The sequence below is a fragment of the Squalius cephalus genome (assembly GCF_949319135.1).
Source record: "Squalius cephalus genome assembly, chromosome: 7".
Taxonomy (NCBI): domain Eukaryota; kingdom Metazoa; phylum Chordata; class Actinopteri; order Cypriniformes; family Leuciscidae; genus Squalius; species Squalius cephalus.
This window is the reverse complement of record NC_137128.1, coordinates 43,074,085-43,096,853: the sequence shown is the minus strand read 5'-3', so window position 1 is coordinate 43,096,853 and position 22,769 is coordinate 43,074,085. Positions and strand designations below refer to the sequence as shown.

The window sequence follows — 22,769 nt, the reverse complement described above, 5'->3', positions numbered from 1 at the left end:
ATCTTGAATTAAGAATGTTGACATATTTGTACGGGAAAACAAGACAAAAATACTTTTTTTGCAGTGTATTTATTACAGAATGCCACTGAATGTTTGGAATTCTGAAAAAAAAAAAGAACAACTCTTTCACAATTATTTCTTTCTCTATTTTTAGCTTATTGCCTCAGTACAAATACAAAATAAAACAAACAAGAATATTTGTGATGATTGCATATTCTTTTAAAATAACCAATTCATCATTGAGGATAAAAAGCACATAGCTATGTAATTCATTAATACAAAAAAAAAAGGTAAAATTCTGATAATTTGATCTATGTTTTTATAGAGAGCAAGGCTGCTTTAAAAGTTTAGAAATAGTTGACCACTTTGCGGATAGATTGGATGTTGGGATTCTCAGATTGCCACTCCATAAATGAGCAGTAGTTTCCTCTTTCCACAATGTACATGCGGCCACGATAGTTCGGCTCTTCGTACATGACCCAACTAAACCAGTAAAGAGAAAGAAAGAAAGAAAGAAAGAAAGAAAGAAAGAAAGAAAGAAAGAAAGAAAGAAAGAAAGAAAGAAAGAAAGAAAGAAAGAAAGACATTTTATTTGGGATATTCATGTATGATTTATGAGCTCTGCTGTGTGAATGACATTAAATCAGACACTGTTGAATTTGTGCATCTTTTAAATTGCACATTAAGTTGACATTTTTCAATCAAGTTAAACACTTTTACAAATGCTAAACTTGATGCAAATAATGTGGCAACAGGGATTCACATCGATTAATAATATACTGAGCTTCTGCTCTATGCAGTTTTGATTAAAACATATTTAATTGCTTTAAACAACGTATAGTTTTACAACAGTGAGGGTTAAACAGAATGATTTCATTCTGCACTTCAAAAAACGGTTTTCTTACTAAGAAATTTTGTCTTGTTTTTCAGTACAAATATATAAGCATTCTTAAAAGAAGAGACATTTTCCTTAAAAGCAAAATGTCATAAGATATTAAGTCTTGTTTTCTAAAAGAAATGATCAAAATTAGGCGAGTTTATGCTTGAAATCTGCAAGAAAAATCTTGTTTTCCCTTGAAATAAAGTTTTTTTCTGAACCCATTGGTAGAAAACAATCCTTGTTTTAAGCATAAACTCACTTCATTTTAATAAATGTTTTCAGAAAATAAGACTTAATATCTTGTGTCTTGAATTAAGAATGTTTAGATGTTTGTTTGTACTGCAAAACTAGACAAAAATACTATGTAAGAATTTTTTTCTTTTTTTTCTTTCTTTCTTTCCACGCCAGTGTTTTTTTTGTAAATTTAAAATTTTAAAAAAATATATATCATTTTGAACAAAATTATGAGAAATTCACGTTTTTGTACGTCTGGATCGGGTTCAGAACGATGATGATCAAAACACTGATGGAGTAGATCGAGTCCATCAACACCCACAAACCTTCACTATGGCAAGCCGTTTTAACTTTTATTCATTTCCAGGATATGAATTGTTGAATTCAAGAATTACATTTTTGATATCAACAATTACTTTTTTGATATCAACAATTTACTTGTTTATATCAACAATTGAATTCTTGATATCAAAAATTGTTAAAACGGCTTGCCATACTTCACAGTCCTATAGCTTGTCCTGAGTCAACATTTCATTCGGTAACGTTAGGTAGTTTTGATAGCCTATGCTGTATATCGATCACACTATTTTACATGTGCAAAAGCAATGCTTCTATCGCTGTTTCTGCTTCTTCTTCTCCGCCTGTGTTTTGATCTGGAGACTCTTTGAGTATATGCGTAATAGCGCCCCCTAATGTGTAACAGTGAAAACATGGATACATGGAAAATTCCGTCAATGGCGGGGAAAGAGTTAACTATTAAAGCGTTTGGGACATTGGAATAATAGTGTACAGTTTCACTCATTGATTCAGATTGTTTGGCCCTGCAAGACTTACGCGCCGTCTCCGTAGACTTTAACGGAGTTGAGGCAGTTCTGGCTGATTCCAGTGCTCTGGAGGAAGGGACAATCGTCACACAGTTCAACACACTGACCAGTGAAGTTCGGCTCCTCGTAAAGCTCCATCCTGTATTGCTCCCCGTGCTGACACACACAGAGAAGCACATTGTAGCAAGGTGAGTGACACATTACAAAAATATCATACAGTCAAGCCGGGATAGTTCGCCCAAAAATGAAAATTCTGTCATCATTTACTCACCCTCAAGTTTTTCAAAATCTGTATGAGTTTCTTTCTTCTGAACACAAAAGATGATATTTTGAAGAATGTGGGTAACCAAACAATTCATGGACCCCATCGACATTTGGGAAAATACTGTGGAAGTCAACGGGGTCCATCAACTTTTTGGTTACCGACATTTGCCAAAATATCTTCTTTTGTGTTCAGCAGAAGAAAGCAATTCATTCAAGTTTTGAACAACTTCAGGGTGAGTAGGCCTAAATGAATTTTCATTTTTGTGTGAACTATCCCTTTAAGTCTTGTTTTTCTAAAAAAAGCATCAAAATTAAGAACAAATATCTGCTAATGGGATCACAAAAATAAACTTAATTCAAAGGGAAAACAAGTTTAGTTTTCTTTCTCCACAGGTAGATATTTTTCTTGTTTTAAGCAAAAATGTACAGAATTTTTATACATTTTTCAGAAAACAAGACCGAATACTTGGGTCATTTTGCATTCAAGTAAATGTATCTTGATTTAAGAATGTATAGATATTTATACTGGAAAACAAAACAAAAATTACTGAGGAACAATGTCATTTTTTGCAGTGACTTGACCTTCAATGCTACCATTCATTTTAAAAGTGATAAATGATCTCATGATTTGACTGGACTGTCAAAAATTAAGACATTTTTACATAAACAATTATAATGAAACAAATCAAATGCAATACCAATTTTTAGTCTGGACTCCACTTGATTTAAATAATTGAATGATGCAATGTGACAACAAAATATCAATAACACTTTACTTAAAGCCTTTATGTATAATGTATTGCAAATGTATTAATAATGTACATTATAATGCATTATATCTTTTCATAAATAATTGTAACCAAAGTTAAAATGCATTATAGTATTTGCAGATTCCTTTTTATGTCTGAAATTGGTTGTTTGTCATGTTTTCACGCATTGAAGGTTTTAAAAGGATAGATGAGCATTATGTGGTTACAACAGTAACTTTTCATTTTCACACTCACCATTTTGATTGGCTTACAGGAGCCCATGTGATCATTGTGAGCATTCCAGCGTTGGAATTCTGGATACTCTCCTTTCTCCAGGATGTACTGCTGTCCCTTGAAATCGGGATGGTCGAAACACACCCAAGCCCCGGTCTCCACGCGGATGGAGTTCACCCTGTTCATGAAACCAAGGTCCTGGAAGTTATCACAGTCTCCAAACACCTCCAGCTTCCTGCCAGTGAAGCACTTGCCCTCGTAGAACACTATCTGCGAGAAGATGGAGGCGTGTCAGGTGCTTTCGGGACTATTGCTGAGGGTTTTCTTTCAATTGCAATCACTGGTGGTGTAACAGACTCAGTGAAACTGAAGCTACATCTGAGCATCACACTGGTGACACTTTCCATCTTCTGAAGTTTCCCCGGCATTAAACACCAGGCAAATGGAAGTTAGAACAGCTTGTTTTGTCAAATGCATTAATTATCTTTTGGTTTTATTTACTTCTGGAATAATTCTTATTTTAAAAATCAATTACTTTCGAAGATGAAACCTGTCAGAGATATTACCAACTTTTGATCATGTTTGAAGAGGTAGACTGTCTGAATCTTAATTAGATCAAAGTTTAGTTTAGTTTAGTTTAGTTTAGTTTAGTTTAGTTTAGTTTAGTTTAGTTGAGTACAGACATACAGAGAGTTGGATGTACTCACACACGGATGCACACCGAACACACTGTTACAAAGGTAGCGCAAAGGCGCCAACTAGTGGCTATTAGTGGATAGGCGGGAAGTGATCGCGTACGTGAAATGCGCGTGAGGAATAACAGCTGCGCTCTCCTCAGGAAGACTGATATAGAAGTCACGGTGCAGTGTTCGTGTTGAACAATAATAACTGTGTACGTCCTTGCGAGAAAACTACACTACATACACTACACTGCATTCATACCTTCGAATACCTGATGTAAACATACCATTCCTGTTAATCTGAACTGAGAGGCAACTACTTAATTCAAGTTTGCATCTGTAACCAGTGTCTAATGTATGTCTGTGCTGCCGAAGATAATTCAGTAAAATGTTTAAACTGACTTCTGCCTCCTGTCCTGCGTTCTGACCGACGCTCCAGGGCGAGAACTATAGCCTCCTAAGCACCTGTGGTCCTTTCTCTTTAATATTTGGTCCTTCGAGCCGGATATCAGTGCTTACCTTGGTTAAGAATGGCTACTTCTAAAGAAATGAGTGAAGCCCTTTCAGAATCTGTGCGTCCAAAACGGCAAGTCAGACTGCCGGCCTATTTGGCAGACTACAAAGTGAATATTATAGGCCACAGAGAACTGACTTCCTCTTATACAGAAGATACTGCAGCACAGACTACATTTAGACTCGAAGAGGAGTACAATGCAGGGAGTGATGAAACTGCCAGAATGAGGTACATAGCAGGTTCAGCAGTGGCCAGACCTGGAAGTCGGTATGTAGAAAGAGATGAGTGGGGAGCCTTTTATACTGAATTAGAGGACATTCAAGCTCAAATTGGCCAAGACACTAAGCTCATACAAAGTTTACGTGATCAAGTGCGCCATCATGTGTTATCCAAATACCGTGGGACTTTGGAGGAAACCTCAAGTGTAGATACTCACCTATCACTGAGAGATGACCGAGCCTCTTTTCCTGAAGCAAGGCAGCCACTTTCACACTCTTCTCACTTATCCTCATCAGCTTCCTTCTCTGCAACACCCCAAGTCTCACCACTCCGGTCCCAGGGATCAGCGGCGTCCTTGGCTGAGTCCCATTCAGTTACCCATCTAACACCACAGAGACCTAAAACGACAGTGGACAGTCCTCAAGAGGATGAGTCATGGCCTGAACCACCACCTCCGGTATGTGACGATGTCCCTTACAGAGCTAGGAAAGAGCGTGCGTTCCCAGTCACTTACGTTACTTCTGTTAGTTATTCAAACCCAGTGAAACTAGCAGCAGAGAGATTAGTAGCACAGCCCTATTTTGGACAGCATGCTCCAGTCAAGGGAAACACATTCCATAATCAATCATTTAGGCCTCAGAGAGGGGATATCATGACAAACCCCATGCCATACAATACTCAGGGTCAGGGCAGTCCAACATATCATTCTCTCACCTGCCCTCCGACTACTGCTCCATATTTGACGCCTCATCCTGCACCCTTGCTGGATGTTCCTTCGCCACCTCAGCAACAAACTGTGTATGCACCACAATCAGTGCAGCAGAGTGACCCATGGCTTATTCACCCAGAAATGCCATGCAATCAGCCACAACACCAGCCTTATGAGATCTTTCCCTCATCGCTGCCAGCACAGGAGAAAGTCTATCTCGGCCCCAAACCACGAATTCCCATGTTGATTCATCGAGACCCTGCGGAGTTCGCCAGGCTGAAGATGTCGTTGGAGAATCTACTGCCAGCTGGTGCTACCGAGCTCTTTAAATATCAAATATTGGTAGACCATCTTAAATTAGAGGAAGCCTCCCTTATCGCTGACTCTTACCTGAATTCTGTCACTCCATATTCTGACACAATGACAGCCTTAAATGAGAGATTTGGTCAGCCGCATCAGTTAGCACTTAAAAGAATAGCACAGGTCATGGATGCTCCTGACATCAAGCGAGGGGATCATGAGGCATTCCAAAGATTCGCACTGCAGATCAGAGCTCTTGTTGGGATGCTGGAAACCCTTGGCGTAGAGGGAGAAGTGGAATTAAAATGTGGTTCACACGTCGCCAGACTGCTTGGTAAACTACCTCCAGAGTTGTGCGCGGACTTTCGCAGACACCTGTATTATCAGTCTGATTCAGTGTATACATTACCTGAATTCTCCAAGTGGCTCCAGTACGAGGCATGGTGTCAGGGCTATACCGAACCTCCCAACAAACGAACTCATGAAAGCCGGGCAAAGCCAGCACGCTTCACCAGACCAGCCACTATCCTCCATGGTGCCAAAGCTGCCTCAGAGTCGAAGAGCCCAGAATCAGGACCTAAAGCATTCACCTCAGGCAAGAAAAGAGGGAAAGTGCAACCATATTGTCCATATTGTGAAAGCTCTGAACATTTCCTAAGTCAGTGTGCTACTTTCCAGACTTTTACCCCTGAGCAGATCCATAAGTGGATTACTGAGAACAAGAGGTGCATAAGATGTGGTCGTCCTCATGCTGTTACCGACTGCACTCTAAAGAAACCCTGCAGTATTTGTCAAAACAAACACCTCCTGATACTACATGCAGTAAATTCTAAGTCAAGTAAAGAGGGCATATGCATGTTGAGCTCCGCAGTTGGCACTGCTTATCTAAATCGACCCACTGACTGCAGCCGTGTATTGCTGAAGGTGGTAAAAGTTCGTCTGCAGTATCATGAACAAGCTCTGGAGACTTATGCTGTACTCGATGACGGTTCAGAGAGGACCATACTTTTATGCGAGGCAGCAAATAAGCTTGGCCTGCGTGGAATTCCTGAGGAACTGGCCTTGAGAACAATCAGGCAAGAAACCCAAGTACTTCAAGGAGCATCTGTCTCTTTCAGTGTTTCCCCTGCCTCACAGCCAAAACGGAATTACCACATAAGTGGAGCCTTCACTGCTCAGAGTCTGGGACTGGCTGATCATTCCTACCAACTAGCCGTCTTGCAGAAAAGGTACAAGCACCTCAGAGGCTTGCCACTTGAGCCCTTTGATAGAGTTCAACCTCTTCTTCTCATTGGAGCTGACCAGTCCCATTTGATCACTCCAGTAGCACCAGTGCTTTATGGACCACCAGGAGGACCGGTCGCAGTGCGGACCAGGTTAGGGTGGACGCTACAGGGCCCAGCTAGAGGTCTATCACAACATCTTAGATCTCAGAACTGTTACCTGACCTCAATAAACACTGAAACAGCTGAACTTCTGAGGAATGTGGAGAAGTTGTGGCAGGTGGACACGCAACCATTTAAGTCAGAGAAACAGGCAACTCGATCACGAGAGGATCAAGAGGCACTTTCACTTCTGGAAAGTAAGACGATCCGTGTGGAGCATAATAAGATCCAGCACTATGCGACCCCTCTGCTACGGAAAAGAAATACCTCCCCTTTCCATGCAACCAAAGATGCTGTCATGCCAAGCCTCCGAGGTACAGAGAAGCGACTCGCTAAAGATGATGACAAAGCCTCAGCATACATTGCAGAAATGAGCAAGCTTGAACTGGCAGGCTCTGTACGTAAGCTATCTGAGGAAGAGGATGCGCAGAGTGAGGAATCATGGTTCATTCCCCATCATCTGGTACAACATAATGGGAAGAACCGCCTAGTATTTAACTGTTCTTACCAATTCCAGGGCTGCAACCTCAACGAATCTCTCCTTCCTGGGCCTACCCTTGGCCCATCACTCTTGGGGGTCTTGCTTCGCTTTCGAGAGCATGCCATTGCAATAAGCGGGGACATAAAGGCCATGTTCCACCAGGTATGCCTTCTGCCTGAGGACAAGCCCCTTCTTCGGTTTGTGTGGAGAAATCTCTGCCGTGATGAGCCTCCTGTGGTCTATGAGTGGCAGGTTCTGCCGTTCGGTACCACATGTTCTCCATGTTGTGCCACTTTCGCCCTCCAAAAACATGTGCACGATCATAGCACAGAGGGAGAAGATGTCAGGAATTCCGTAGACAGGTGCTTCTACGTAGACAACTGTTTACAGAGTCTGTCATCAAAAGCTGATGCCAAAGCTTTGCTTGATAAATTACGTGTACTGTTGGCATCAGGGGGCTTCGAGATCCGCCAATGGGCCAGCAACGCCCCTGACATCCTTAGGCATCTCCCTCAAGAAGCACGCTCCGATAACGTTGAAATGTGGCTCACCCAAGATTCTTCTGATGTTCAAGAGTCTACCTTAGGCCTAAGATGGCACTGCCCTACAGATATCATCGGCTATAAACATCGACTGGAGGATTACGGCCCAACCACAATGCGCACTGTGTACCGTACATTGGCCAGACAGTATGACCCTTTGGGGCTAATATTGCCATATACAACTCGGGCTAAGGTGATTGTACAGCGACTCTGGGATAAACAACGAGAATGGGATGACCCATTGCTGCCTGAAGAGCTGCTCCAAGCCTGGAATACATGGGTAGCAGAACTGCCTGAATTATCTCGCATCACCTTACCTCGCTGCTATGTTCCCACAACCATGGACCAGCCAGAAGTGATACGAGATGTCCATGTGTTCTGTGACGCATCTGAGAGAGCATATGGATCAGTGGCCTACCTACGCTCTGAGGACGCTGAAGGTGGTGTTCACTTGGCATTCCTGCTGGCCAGATCTCGAGTTGCGCCGAAACGACAACAATCCATGCCAAGACTGGAGCTTTGTGCAGCAGTCACTGGAGCTCAACTTGCAAAGCTGATAATCAGTGAGCTCACCTTACCGATCCGGAATACCATCTTGTGGTCCGACTCGACCACTGTCCTGACATGGCTCCAGTCAGACTCGTGTCGATTCAAGGTCTTTGTGGGAACCAGGATTGCTGAAATCCAAGCGCTCACAGATCGGCGGGCATGGAGGTACGTGAGATCAACACTTAACCCGGCAGATGATCTGACCAGGGGTAAATCCTTGGTGGAACTAGCACAACCGAATAGGTGGTGTCAAGGTCCATCTTTCCTTTTACGAACCCCTGATGAGTGGCCAAAAGCTCCAGCAGGGACAGTCGGAGAGGATCCTACTGAGCTACGGCGTTCCTTGTTCTGCCATTACATCTCAAGTTCTGATAGGCATGTCCCTGATCCCAGCAGGTATGCTACATGGAGTGAACTAGTGGAGGCCACAGCCAGCACCCTTCAACATGAGGAAGCGGAGCAAGCTGCTCCATCTAGTGCAAGAACTTATCAGCAGGCAGTCTCCCTCCTCCTTAAACAGTCCCAGCTCGACAGTTTCCTAGAGGACTATAACCTTCTTAAAGCCAATAAACCAGTTCCTTCTAGTAGCCGCCTTCTTGTTCTGGCTCCTGAGTTTGATGCAACAGAAGAGGTCATTCGGGTTGGTGGACGCCTCCGAAGAGCAGAGGATTTGGATCCTAACTTCAAACATCCTATTGTGCTGGATCCGAGCCACTGCATCACCAAACTGTTAATCCAGGATTTTGACCAGAGATTATGCCATCCTGGACCAGAGCGAGTCTTCGCTGAACTCCGACGGTCGTACTGGATATTGAGAGGGCGTGAGGCTGTTCGGAAGCATCAATATGCTTGTCTGGAGTGCCGGAAGTTAAGATCCAAACCTGTTTCACCGAAGATGGCTGATTTGCCTCCCGCACGACTGCGTTTGTTCAAGCCAGCGTTCTATTCCACTGGGATGGACTGCTTTGGGCCATTCCATGTGAAGATTGGTAGGCGTACAGAAAAGAGATGGGGCATCATATTCAAGTGTCTTACCACTCGAGCAGTGCATCTTGATGTACTTACCTCTATCGACACAGATGCCTTCTTGTTGGCAGTACGGAGGTTTACAGCACGTCGTGGTACCCCTGCTGAACTTTACTCTGATCAGGGGACAAATTTCAGAGGGGGAGAGAAAGAGTTGAGAGAGGCTTTCACTGTCATGAATCCTAACCTGCAAGGGTTGCTGGCAAAACATCAGATCAACTTCCATTTTAATCCTCCAGCAGCTCCACACTTTGGAGGAGTGTGGGAGCGAGAGATTCGCTCTGTGAAAGCAGCACTTAGCACCACAATTGGAGCACAAAGCGTTCCTGAGGAAGTACTGAGAACGGTTTTAATTGAAGTGGAGGCGATCTTGAATTCCAAACCGTTGGGGTATGTGTCAGCTAACATCTCAGATGTTGACCCAATAACACCAAATCATCTTTTGATGGGGCGGCCCAGTAGTTCATTGCCACAAGTTGTCTATCAAGATTCTGAACGCCTAAGTCGCAGACGGTGGAGACAAAGTCAGATAATGGTGGATCATTTCTGGGCCAAGTTCATCCGCTACTACTTACCTGGTCTTCAGCTCAGGCAAAAATGGCAAAGGACTACCGAGGACCTTACTGAGGGGTCCGTTGTAATGATGGTTGATAACCAATTACCAAGGGCTCTATGGTTAGTAGGCAGAGTGGCGAAGGTGTTTCCAAGCACTGATGGGCATGTGAGAGCCGCTGAGGTAAAGGTTAATGACAAGAGCTTCATTAGACCTGTGGTAAAGCTAATTCAGCTGCCTGAATTGCCCAAGGAGGATTAACAGTCAATTGGAACACATTTACATTGCAAATGTGGGGGCGGCTGTTACAAAGGTAGCGCAAAGGCGCCAACTAGTGGCTATTAGTGGATAGGCGGGAAGTGATCGCGTACGTGAAATGCGCGTGAGGAATAACAGCTGCGCTCTCCTCAGGAAGACTGATATAGAAGTCACGGTGCAGTGTTCGTGTTGAACAATAATAACTGTGTACGTCCTTGCGAGAAAACTACACTACATACACTACACTGCATTCATACCTTCGAATACCTGATGTAAACATACCATTCCTGTTAATCTGAACTGAGAGGCAACTACTTAATTCAAGTTTGCATCTGTAACCAGTGTCTAATGTATGTCTGTGCTGCCGAAGATAATTCAGTAAAATGTTTAAACTGACTTCTGCCTCCTGTCCTGCGTTCTGACCGACGCTCCAGGGCGAGAACTATAGCCTCCTAAGCACCTGTGGTCCTTTCTCTTTAATACACACACTCACACACTCACACACACACACACACACACACACACACACACACACACACACACGCACATACGCACACACACACACACACACACACACCAGATGCTGCTCAATAACATCATGCATTGGAGTTTTTATGCTTTCCAAACATAAACATCTGGTTGCACTGTTGTTACAAATTTTGCTTTTTAAATTTTTAAAATATTAAAATATGTTTTCTAGATAATTTTTTTGAAAAACAAAAAACAAACAAAGTTAGCAAGCTAGATAACTAGATAAAAGTTATCTAGCTTGCTAACACAGATAGAGTTGTGTTTAAATCGAAATAATTTTTATATTTAGGGAAGCATAAGCTAAAATGAGCTGAAAGTCATACTTTATATGATGTGTAATAATAGCTAAATTGGATGATTAATGAATTAGACATTATAATTTACAGCTAATATTACCAATTAAACCTAATAAATTATATGATGCATGTTTTTCTGTACAAAAGACTTAATGTTATGGAAGAACATAGAAGGCTATATTCTTTCTGACATACAAATTGCTAAAAAATAAAATGCACTTGTTTTATATTGGGGTCAGTGAAAATAATTCATTGTAATTAAAAAATATTAAGTTCAAATCTATTAGAACTACTGTGCATAGTTCTCATGGCTCATAGTTCAGAACTACAGTCCTGTGCATTGAAATGTATAATGTAAATATATGCATTAATTTGAGAGCAAATGTGTGCATGAGAATTTGGTACAATGGCAGTAAAATATATGATCAGCCTCCAATACACACTCATAAATATAAGTTTACATGCAGAGTTGTGCAACATTTAATGTCTCTAGATGGTATACAGGTATGTTCATGTTTATATGTTGTTCATGTATATGCAAAATTGTATATGTGTGTATAAAAGAATGCATATATGTATTACATATAAATGTTGCTTTGGTTGGTCAGCAGGTTATAGTCAATCATTCCCTGAAACTCCTCCAGATATGACTCCGGTACTCACCTTCCCTGAATACTGTGACATCTTTCCCTGCCTGGATCCTGGACACCGATCCACTGGAGTGAGAGAGAGCAACCGGAGGGAAAGATCCGGACTGTCTGATATATGTGGCCTATACGCCGCGAGGTTTTATCGCGAGGTTTTGCCCACAAAAGCGGCACAATGAAGAGCTTAGCAGTTTTTGCATCATGGACAGATTCTCTTACACTGGGCTCTGCTGATATTGGTGTTCAGGAGGGCGAGAAACACAACGGCACAATCTATTGTGTTAAAGCTCCGATTTACAGTCACTTGTTTGGGTGTGTGATCAACTGAAGCTGGCAGACAGTCAAAACAACACAACACAACACAACACACACACAGATCAGAGCTGCAAGAACATAAACATCAAGAGAAGAACTAGACTAGAAGAGATGCACTATCTATCTGTCATTATATCTGTCTATCCATCTATCTATCTATCTATCTATCTATCTATCTATCTATCTATCTATCTATCTATCTATCTATCTATCTATCTATCTATCTATCTATCTATCTATCTATCTATCTATCTATCTATCTATCTATCTATCTATCTATCTATCTATCTGACCCAAGCTATAAAGCTACAGCACAGGAAGGAAGTTGCAGACATCTCTTTCAAACACACAGTTACACCCATAAAGTTGAGAAATACTGTTTAATTTTCTTGGGCCAAGACCATATTTGATATTGATATAGTTGTGTTGCATGAAGTATGACCAGGCTTGGTCTGTTTGCACATAGAACGAGAGAGGAGGGAGGTGATAAGAAACAGTAGGATAAAGGTGAGGTTTCATAGACATACAGACAGAAAGCGGATCAGTTTTACTCAGTCCACTGCAGCACAAAGGTGAGTTACGCAGTTTTATTCATTGAAATCATTTTTTTTTTACAGTACATTAAAACATACTTAAGGGATGCATCATAAAACATAAGATAAAACTTTATTGATCTACTCTTGGCAATAGCATGGCCTTTGACCATATACTCCCTCAGACTATTTACAGGTTTATTTTAGTATGTTTAAGATGCTTGGGTTTGGTTTGAATTGGTTGGTTGCTGTCTAGTGAGTTTTAATACTCTTTAGAGTAATCTTGTTTTTTTTTTTACCAACAATAAATGAGTCGCTTCTCTTCTTCGGTTTGTTTCACAGAAAGATGAGGTTCCTCGTATTGGCTGTTGTTCTCATGCTGGTCGTAACAAGCGGTGAGTGTGATGATTGATTTCCCGTCGTAAAACGGACTTCATATCATGTATGATGCAATGAAACACTCCTTTGTGTGCTGAAAAATACATGAGAATATTCATACAGGAAAAAAAGAAAGAAAAGTCTGTTAATACCTGTAGTTTAACTACTGTATGTGGTGTGTGGGCAGGTTTTGTTTGTGACATTTCTGAAAATGTCCACATGGAGAATAGCAAAAACATGTCCAAACTACAAGCACAAAGTGTGATTTGAAATATTGGCCCGTGTGTGTTTAAGGCACGGCCCTGGACTGCCATCTCTGCACCCCAGTTAAAGCAGGAGGGTCCTGTGAGGTCACCGCTGTAACCTGTCCACCGGAGAAAGACGCGTGTGCCGCCGCCAAGTTTCGCAGAAGTCCATGTGAGTGTTGATGTCCATTCAGACAACAATGAGCTGTTTTTAGGCAATGCACTATTATTAATGTAATTTTAAAAATCTGTTTTTTTTTAAACAGATGGTCATTTCCAAAAGTGCATGTCAATGTCAGACTGTGAGATGCAGAAACAGAACGCCTACATCAACATCAAGTGCTGCCAGAAGGACTTCTGCAACACCTTTGACTGATCTGAGCCGTATATGAGCCGGATTCATAAAACAGCTTGCAATAAAATAGATTATACATGATGACAATGCTTCTGATTTGTGACTTAAATAAAATAAAGCAATATTTCCTCACTGAATTTTTAGTTGTGCAAGTTACAAATAAACAGTCGGTGGCAATTGGTCATTAAAAAAAGTTTTTTGGTGATGCGATTTGCTTTTTAATACAGATATATCATACGAACATATTCTCATTCACACAAAATTGTTTATCAAATCAGTTTGCTTTGTTTTTTTAAAAGATCACTTTAAATCTGCTTTTCAAATTATGAAAATGTAAACATTCTAAAAAATAGTTTAAAGATTTTGAAAAATGGTCATTAACATTAAAATAAAAGCATGTTAGCATTTTTGTTGATGTGATTTACTTACACAATATCAAACAAATACATGCTCATTCTCACACAATATACAATATAGCAATGTGCAATAGAAGACTACTGCAGTTAACCTGTAATGAATTCACTGGAGACAAGCTGGTAGAGAACCCAAATGCAACTTAAACAGAACTCAGAACTCAGAACTCAGAACTCAGAACTCAGAACTCAGAACTCAGAACTCAGAACTCAGAACTCAGAACTCAGAACTCAGAACTCAGAACTCAGAACTCAGAACTCAGAACTCAGAACTCAGAACTCAGAACTCAGAACTCAGATTCAATACTTGACCAAGACACAGAGCAAACATGAGGTCTTAAATACACAGACTAATTACAAGACAAGGAACAACTGTGAACAGTGATCAGAGGATTAACCAATGACAAGACACATGGCAGGATCACATGACAAAACACAGAAACATGACAATGACAAGAACAAGAAACAAAACCCAAACCGTGACATAACCTTTCCATGTTAAAACATTAAGATGAGCGAATCACATTGTGAAATGTTGAAGTATTATTAGTGCATGTCATCTATAATATTTTTCAAACACAGATTTCAAGGACAGCCTATAACAGCTGTGAGGTATGAAGCTTGTTTCCACCACAGAATAAAACTATTTAAAAGGTAATTGCGACTTTTTATCTCACAATTCTGACTTTTGTTCTCGCAATTGTGAGTTTATATCACGTTATTCTGAGAACAAAAGTCAGAATTGTGAGATAACAAGTCACAATTATCTTTTTAAATTGTTTTATTCTTTGCTGGAAACAAGCTTCCATAGTGAATGTCAATATCAGAAGTAAAATATGTGACAGTTTTACATTTCCACAATGTCAAAATCAGATGTTTGTTGCCGACTCATGCATTTAAAAGCAAATGCCTTTTTGTCTTGTTTTTCAGTAAAAATATCTAAACATTCTAGAATTAAATTAATTTACTTGAAGAGCAAAATGAAAGTCTTGTTTTCTGAAAAAGATTAAAAAATAAGTTTGTGCTTAAACCAAGAAAAGTATCTGTCAGTGGGGTAAGAAAAATAAACTTAATTCAAAGAGAAAACCAGATAATATTTGGTAACACTTTACAATGAAACGTCATTAGTTAACATGAACTAAGAATGAACAATACTTCAACAGCATTTATTAACCTTAGTTAGTTCATTTTAACATTTACCAATTCATTATTAAAATCAAAAGTTGTACTGTTAACATTAGTTAATGCACTGTGAACTATCATGAACAAAAAAAGGAACAGCTGGATTTTTATTAACTACCATTAACAAAGATTAATAAATAATGTAATATTGTAAAAAAAAAAAAAAAACTTTTTTTTGTATACTTTTTTAGAAGATATCTGTAATGAAAAAGACAAAAATACTACAATTTTTTTTTTCTTGCAGTGACTAACATTAGCTTTCATAGTACAATCTCAATAACCAGCAAATAAAATAAGTTGAAAATGGCAACTGTTGTCTGACTGCCATATCAATGAGCTTTACATACCCGGTCTTATGTTACATAATAAGAGCATTAATCACTGATAGATCAAAGATGATGAGCTTTCATTTAATCTCATTAGCTAGTTAAATAAGCCAAGAGCAGAGCTAAATCCAACAGACATTAAAACCTTGTGCACACATGTACCTTGGACCCAAAATACACAGTAACTCACACTTTCTGGAACATTTCAAATCCAGTAAACGCTTGCAGAACAGATTCAGACACTAAACAATCATCAAAAGTCTTAGAATATTGCTAAAGGCTCATGAATTACCAAGCCTCTCAAAAAGATATTATATACCTCTTAATCCTAAATCTGATATTTCTCCCCTCAGGCTCTTGTGTCCCTCAGCTTTATTGAACTTTCCTGCCACGTCCTCATAGGATTTGAGAAGAAAACATTAGTCATTTGTCCAACACACAGTGTTGGGAAGGTATCCGTCATGTTCTCATGAGACTCATTGGCAGACATGCTGTTTAATCGACCTTTCTGACCTTTCCTGAACCACTGAAGGGGAGCTGATGCTGACCATCATTCACTAATTAATTATAAAAGATGAAAGATTAAAGAAAAGGGGCACTAATATAACATAAATCCCCATCAGGGTACAAGAACATTTTCACTGTAAAAAAACATTTGATCAGTAATCTTGACAACAAATGGTTTTCCGTCACTTTAACTCATCAAAATAATTTAACCAATTTTAATTAATTTTTTTAAGCTATAAAAGACTCAACTATGCAAATTTTTTTTTAAAACGTTTGAAATTACTAGAGCCAGTTTTATTATACTTTAAGGCAGCAACTGAACTTAAGTTAAGTTGAATTAGGGGATTTAATTAAATTTTTCAACAGTTGTTTACATTGTTTTGTATATTATTTAACCCCGATAAGCTATTCAGGGTCTTTCTGACCCCAAATGATGTTTGCAAAAATTAAAAAGAATCTAATCTAATCGAATGCAGTGTTATTTTACATTTGATTATTCAATTTCTGCCGAATACTGTTAGACCTACCTGAAAATATGAAAGCCGTGTTTATTTAATTTGTTTCATCTTTGTTCTGTTGTATTTAATTCTGCAGTTGCGCCCGCTAGTCAGGACTAACAGATTCATGATTTATCATTGATTAATTATTGAATGCCGAACTCGTAAAATGATCACTTTGGTACATTGGACAGGAAATAATATAAAATAATGATAATAATAATAATAAAAAGGCCAGCCCACAGAGAATCCCAATGCTCCCGATGGCCATTCTGGGCCTGCACCACCATATTTGTGTTTGATACCCAAATGCAGATAATATTGAAAAAATATTTGTAATTAATATGCCACGTTAAAAACAAGTTAAGAGTGGTTTATTGTAGTAGAACGGGACAGAACAGGATCTTGCACAAGAACATTGCACAATCAGTACTGAAGATCTGAAGCTAATGCATGAGTAAACAATGATCAAACACACAGTTGAGCAAATGTTATTGAGCCTTGAGTGTCTGTGGCCTCATTTTAACACAATGAACAAGTTCCAAACTCTCTGGGAATTCCTTAATTACTGGAAATGATTTACTCCTGAGTGCGTGACAAGTATGCTATATAAGAGATTCGAGATACACACAAGTGCTTATGAACTTACAAAACTCTCAATACTACATCACTTAGGAGGTAAGTTTTCACATTATTATCCTAAAACAATACACATTAGATATTTGCACTACTTCAGTATACAATTTAACACTTTCGTATAATTTGACGCTGTCTATAAAGCGCTTTAACACAAGTTTTATAATTTGCCTGGTGAAAATCTAAGCTTAATCGCTTGGTAAAGTAACACCACAAATCTCTTCAACCTGACACATGAATTGAGGAATAATTCATGTCAAATCATTCAAGTGCAATAGATAAGGTTAGGGGTTTGTTCAAAGCTCTAACACTATAGTAACAGTGATGCTTGACTTGCAAGAACAGAGTACAGTTCATTTTCCGTTAACGGATTTCCACATCTGGGCCGACACTATGTTGCTGTCTGGGCAAGCTGATCAACCAAAAACGAAATTTCACCACAGATATACTCTTAACTCAGATACTGATGAGTGTTGTACTTATTAATTATAATAATTATTATTTTCTCAGCTCTAATCAACAGAATAATGAAGACTTTGCTGGTGGTTCTTGTTCTTGCTCTGGTGTTGAACTATGGTGAGTTAAAGCTGCTGAATTTTAATAACAGCATAAAAAAATTGAAACGTTCCCTATTGTCTCGGTATGTTACTGAGTATGTTAATGTGATTTATAAGTGTACATTACTTCAAAAATGAATTGGAAAATAATAATTTTTCCATTGATGTCACATGACTGCTGTTTCTGGCTCCAAATTAAGATAGTTAGAACGGTTTCTGTTCTACAGATCATAAACAATGGTCCTAATCTAATCTAATCTGACTGTGCAAACTATTGATACAACATAATCATGTTGTGACTGTAAAATCCCCATACTAAAATTCCGCAATACTGTTACCATTTCTTAATGAGAGGTTTTGAAAAAAGTTTTACATCAGTGTTGATTTATGCACATGTGTGCTATAATCCTTTGCAGGATCTGCACTGAAATGCCACCACTGCGTTCCTCAGTCTGGAACACGCTGCACGCCATCTCAAGAGACCTGTGGCATTGGAAAAGATGCCTGTATAGCGGCCAGATTCAACTTCCCTCCCTGTGAGTTTAAAGTTTCAACTTTCTGTCAGTTTCACACTAAGAAATGCATATAAATGTCCTGAAAAAAAAGTTAAATTAAATATTTTTTTTATAAAATGTATTAAATTAGAATAAAAAATATATAATTAATTGTAAAATGTGGAAAGTAATAAAGAATGAGGAGGTTTGTCCAAACATTAGACATGAACCAGGATTATTATAATTAACTAAAACCTTAAAAAACTGTTTTGTTACTTGAAATTGTCACGAGTGGATTGCAGCAAGTACGAACGGAGTAACAAACAAACAAACAGTCTTTATTTATAATCCGTAAAACACCCAGGAGAAGCGTAGGATAGAAAGCAAAACCAAAATATCCATAAACAAGAACTGACGAAGGACTGAACAGGGAGTGTATACGGTATATGGCAAACAAACAAAGAAACACAGGTGAGAATCATAAATAACCATAGAAACAAACAAGTACATAATCAGTAACCAAGGAAACCAAAGCTAAACAGAACTGGGAAACAGAAGCTTTGTCAGAAATCGAATACTTCCCTTCTATATGGTTAAAAAAGCTAGTTGCCAAGGAAACATTTCTTATTTTTATTTAGTTTAACTTGATGTATGAAAATAACTAAAAATTGAACTGAAATAAATGTATTTTACATTTAATTACATTAATTTAAAAAATATAGAAATATGCAATAAACAACAAAATTACTAAAACTTTAACTAAAATGAAAATGGAATATTTACAAATAAAAACTAATTTAAACTATTAATAAAAACTATATTAGTAGGCCTATCTCACTCACATGACTAAAATAACACTCACATGGATGCTAACAGAAACAGCTGTAGTTTGATTCTTTGCATTTCATTATATGCAGATAAATGTTCACTTTGTGATTAGATCAAGTCATGATGTTCATAAACTGCTTTTATTTTTGTGTTTGATGTAGTCATGGGCTTTCGGAGATGCAGCAGTAAGAGTGAGTGTGCTCTTCTCCAGAATAACACCGCCATGAAGATTAAATGCTGCCAGTCGGACCTCTGCAACAACGTGGTCATCTTGTAGACGGCGTTCTGTCAACTCAGAACATAAAACTGCTAATAAACCTTTCATGTTTACAATACAGTTCAAGAGGCTTCACCAGCTCTCTGATAGGGTTTCTTTTCCTCACTGAAAAATACAAATAAATATTTTACACACATTGTCAGAATGTCCTCTGCTTTTTGACTCATGCAGACAGTGATACTGTTTGTTAATCTTTTTCAGGCTTTTATTAATATATAATCATTCATCAACTCACATGTGGTAAACTGAAGCTCAAGCATGTTCACTTCTGTTTCTGTTTCTGTTTGAGCTTCTGGAAAACGTTTGTTCTCGCACGTCAAGCAGTTGAGCCGGTTGAGCTTCTGTTTATATTCGCTGATCAATGTTTATATGTGAATTAAAGCCTAAATTAAATATGTTCATCATATAAAGAGATTGAGTCTCTTCAGAAAGTTTGGACTAAACTGCTCAAATTATATGGATTAGTTTTATGATCTCTTTATGAACTTTTTGAAGCATCAAAGTGGTAGTTGAGTAGCTGTCAAGGGAGGGACAGAAATCTCTCAGATTTCATCAAAAATATCTTAATTTGTGTTCTGAAGAGTAATTACATTCTTAGGGGTTTGGAACCACATGAGGGTGAATAATTAATGACAGACTTTTCCTTTTTGGGTGAATATCCCTTAAACAGTAGATCCATGTAAACCTGCAGCTTCCAGTCCAGACCACTTGGTGTCACTCTCACCTCAAACCTTTTTTTTTTCTTTTAAATTATTTTTTACAATCGCTACATCACATTTCTCAATACTTAGGTCACTTTTTCAAAACTCTTCCCACAGTGAGCACAACAGCAGTTTATGTGGGCTAAACTATGGATCATTTATCATTGCTTTGGCACAAAATGCATTCAATGACAAAATCTTTCAAATTACATGAATTATTTTCTCACTTAGACACAGGCACCACCAAAACTATGTACCTACAGGCCAATATGCACATGATTACATATACTCTTTTCAAAACATAAAGCTGCAGTCCGTAGTTTTTCCTCTTTGTCGCCAACTCTGTTCGAAATCTGCAATTGCAGTTATTCACGGAATTATCAACTTTACGTGGGTTGTGCCTCGGCATGGCACAGCGCGGATGAATCCAATGTTTTGAGGAGAATGTGCGCTGTCAGTCACCTCGCCATGTGGATACTGTCATTCGCAATCACAGATTCTACTTTTTTGGAAGTATGACCAATTAAGAATTTTCACCGGAAACTGTAATCTGAACAAGTTAGTAACATCCAATTTTGCTCTGACCAACTAAGAAAAAAAAAAAGAAGCATTGCAGTAAATCGCGCTGATTAAATCTAACGATCACTTATCATATCATGTCAAACTGTGCAAATTATACTTTGTTCTCAAATTGTTAATGTTAACAACATCAGCATTGAGTGACTACATTTAATGCCCCAATATTTATCCTTGTTTTCGAATGGGCCCGGTTGCAGTCTCTTTTTTTCTGTATCCACTCCGAAGTCCGAAGTCTTTTGCATTTTACAACGGGTGAATCTCCAGTTGTCACTGGTGATTGTCATTTGAACCTTTCTGGATACGCCATCAAATTGCTATGTTTATATCAAATGCTGTGAGAAAAGGCTATAAATCTCCACCTCCAACATCCACACGCCTACATCCAGTATAGCCTATTAGCCGAGACTCCTTCTTTATGTGTACAGATGTGACGTAATGATGCAAAGACATGCTCGAATTTCCCACGGAAATCCACCAGTAAAACTGGAATTAAAAACATTATTACAAGCTTACCGTTTTGAATCGAGCTAAGGGAAGCAGATAGTTTTGAACACTGGCTGGTTATGTACCTGCTCAAAAAATTATTTTGGATAATTTTTAACCCAAAAAAGTTACGGACTGCAGCTTTAAGTTCAAAACCTAACATAATACAAAAATGAATAAGACAGCAATTTGCTACATTTCTACAGTAATAAAATATTGAAATATATTCTGAATCTAAAAATGAAATACCGTACTATCATTCGGTATTCTAATTCTAATGCATCAGTTGTGATTATATTATGACTATTTTAATTCCTTTTAAACTTGCCTTACTATCTATAATGTATATCCACACGCAGACGCAGAGAACACAGTTCGACCACACACACACACACACACACACACACACACACACACACACACACACACACACACACACACACACACACACACACACACACACACACACACACACACACACGTCTGGTTCACTATCTTTGTGGGGATTCTCCATAGACTTAATGGTTTTTATACTGTACAAATTGTATATTCTATCCCCTTACACTAACCCTACCCCTAAACCTACCCATCACAGAACACTTTCTGCATTTTTACATTTTCAAAAAAATATAATTTAGTATGTTTATTAACCCATTCCCCTCATGGGGACCGCTGGCTGGTCCCCACAATGGAGGTGATCTCAGGTTTTACTATCCTTGTGGGGACATTTGGTTCCCACAATGTAATATAAACCAACACACACACACACACACACACACACACACACACACACACACACACACACACACACACACACACACACACACACACACACACACGGCTGCCAAAGGAAGAGCAGTGTCCTCATGCACAGAGAATCATGTGGAAACAGAGCTGCACTTTCTGAAATCCAGCCCTAATTATACACACATTAGGGACACTTTCTATCCCCATTTCACAACCCACCAGAAAGACCTCCATCAGAAAAGAAATATGGACAAACTCCCACACCAGCTAGGAGAAAGCCCAGCAAGCTCAAACCTGGCTCAAAGCTGAATTCCTGTCACGACAAAAGAGCCTCCAGTGGGACAGAGCTACCAACACACTCATACATGCCTAGAGACACACTGTTATAAATATCAGAAGATTAAACATTTTTATTGCTATGTTTATTTTCATGTTAACATTTTTTTTCTTCTTCATTGTTATTATTTTATTATTAATTATTTATTTATTTTTATTGTATAGTGTTTTTAATGCTTTGGCAATGTAAAGATTTTTTTCCACCATGCCAATAAAGCTTTTTGAATATTGAATCTTAAATCTTGAAAGGACTCAAAGGACATGTTTGGGTGTCCATTCAAATCTCACCAATGCAAAATAAATATATATATATATACTGTATATATATATATGGGTGGGAAAAAAGGTAAGAAAACTGAAAAAGGTTAAAGGGTCGAGGTCTGGTTGAGTTGCGTTAGTAGTGTGTTGAAACTCGCTGTTATGGTAAGCGGTGTGACATTTCCCAAACACACTCAAACGCTTGACCAATCACAACACACTGGTCCAGCCAGCCAATCAGAGCACA

At 38.8% G+C, this 22,769-nt stretch overlaps 3 protein-coding genes across 4 annotated transcripts in view; 2 read left to right on the top strand and 1 right to left on the bottom strand.

Moving 5' to 3' along the window:
• Positions 1 to 19,559, top strand: part of LOC307161903 (uncharacterized protein) — a 150,839-nt gene extending 131,280 nt beyond the window's left edge. The window contains exons 1-4 of one of the 2 annotated variants that reach the window (XM_079876855.1): positions 17,165 to 17,304; positions 17,773 to 17,838; positions 18,236 to 18,355; positions 19,303 to 19,559. In XM_079876855.1, the coding sequence (XP_079732981.1) occupies positions 17,229 to 17,304; positions 17,773 to 17,838; positions 18,236 to 18,355; positions 19,303 to 19,418 (378 nt within the window). In that variant the 5' untranslated portion in view covers positions 17,165 to 17,228 and the 3' untranslated portion in view covers positions 19,419 to 19,559. Of the gene's footprint in view, positions 1 to 17,164; positions 17,305 to 17,770; positions 17,839 to 18,235; positions 18,356 to 19,302 lie in introns of those variants that run through there. The other variant, XM_079876856.1, reaches the window with a different exon arrangement.
• On the bottom strand, positions 61 to 12,480 carry crygn1 (crystallin, gamma N1). The gene is made up of 4 exons (XM_079877450.1): positions 11,892 to 12,480; positions 3,207 to 3,455; positions 1,949 to 2,094; positions 61 to 483 (listed from the first exon to the last, which is right to left on the bottom strand). The coding sequence occupies exons 1-4, from the start codon at positions 11,910 to 11,912 to the stop codon at positions 348 to 350; spliced, it is 552 nt and encodes a 183-aa protein (XP_079733576.1). The 5' UTR covers positions 11,913 to 12,480; the 3' UTR covers positions 61 to 347.
• ly97.3 (lymphocyte antigen 97, tandem duplicate 3) lies at positions 12,518 to 13,782 on the top strand. Its single transcript, XM_079876821.1, has 4 exons — positions 12,518 to 12,762; positions 13,066 to 13,118; positions 13,396 to 13,518; positions 13,613 to 13,782. The coding sequence occupies exons 2-4, from the start codon at positions 13,070 to 13,072 to the stop codon at positions 13,720 to 13,722; spliced, it is 282 nt and encodes a 93-aa protein (XP_079732947.1). The 5' UTR covers positions 12,518 to 12,762; positions 13,066 to 13,069; the 3' UTR covers positions 13,723 to 13,782.
• Positions 19,560 to 22,769: the final 3,210 nt, after the last annotated feature.

Bases quoted from the DNA above. Each gene is read 5' to 3' on its own strand.
- crygn1 (XM_079877450.1), bottom strand. From the start codon at position 11,912: ATGTCACAGTATTCAGGGAAG. The intron at 2,095-3,206 runs GTGAGTGTGAAA...TGTGTGTGTCAG, and splicing joins CCTGTAAGCCAATCAAAATG to CACGGGGAGCAATACAGGAT. The intron at 484-1,948 runs GTAAGTCTTGCA...TTACTGGTTTAG, and splicing joins AAAGTCTACGGAGACGGCGC to TTGGGTCATGTACGAAGAGC.
- ly97.3 (XM_079876821.1), top strand. From the start codon at position 13,070: ATGAGGTTCCTCGTATTGGCTGTTGTTCTCATGCTGGTCGTAACAAGC. The intron at 13,119-13,395 runs GTGAGTGTGATG...TGTGTGTTTAAG, and splicing joins CATGCTGGTCGTAACAAGCG to GCACGGCCCTGGACTGCCAT. The intron at 13,519-13,612 runs GTGAGTGTTGAT...TTTTTTAAACAG, and splicing joins CAAGTTTCGCAGAAGTCCAT to ATGGTCATTTCCAAAAGTGC.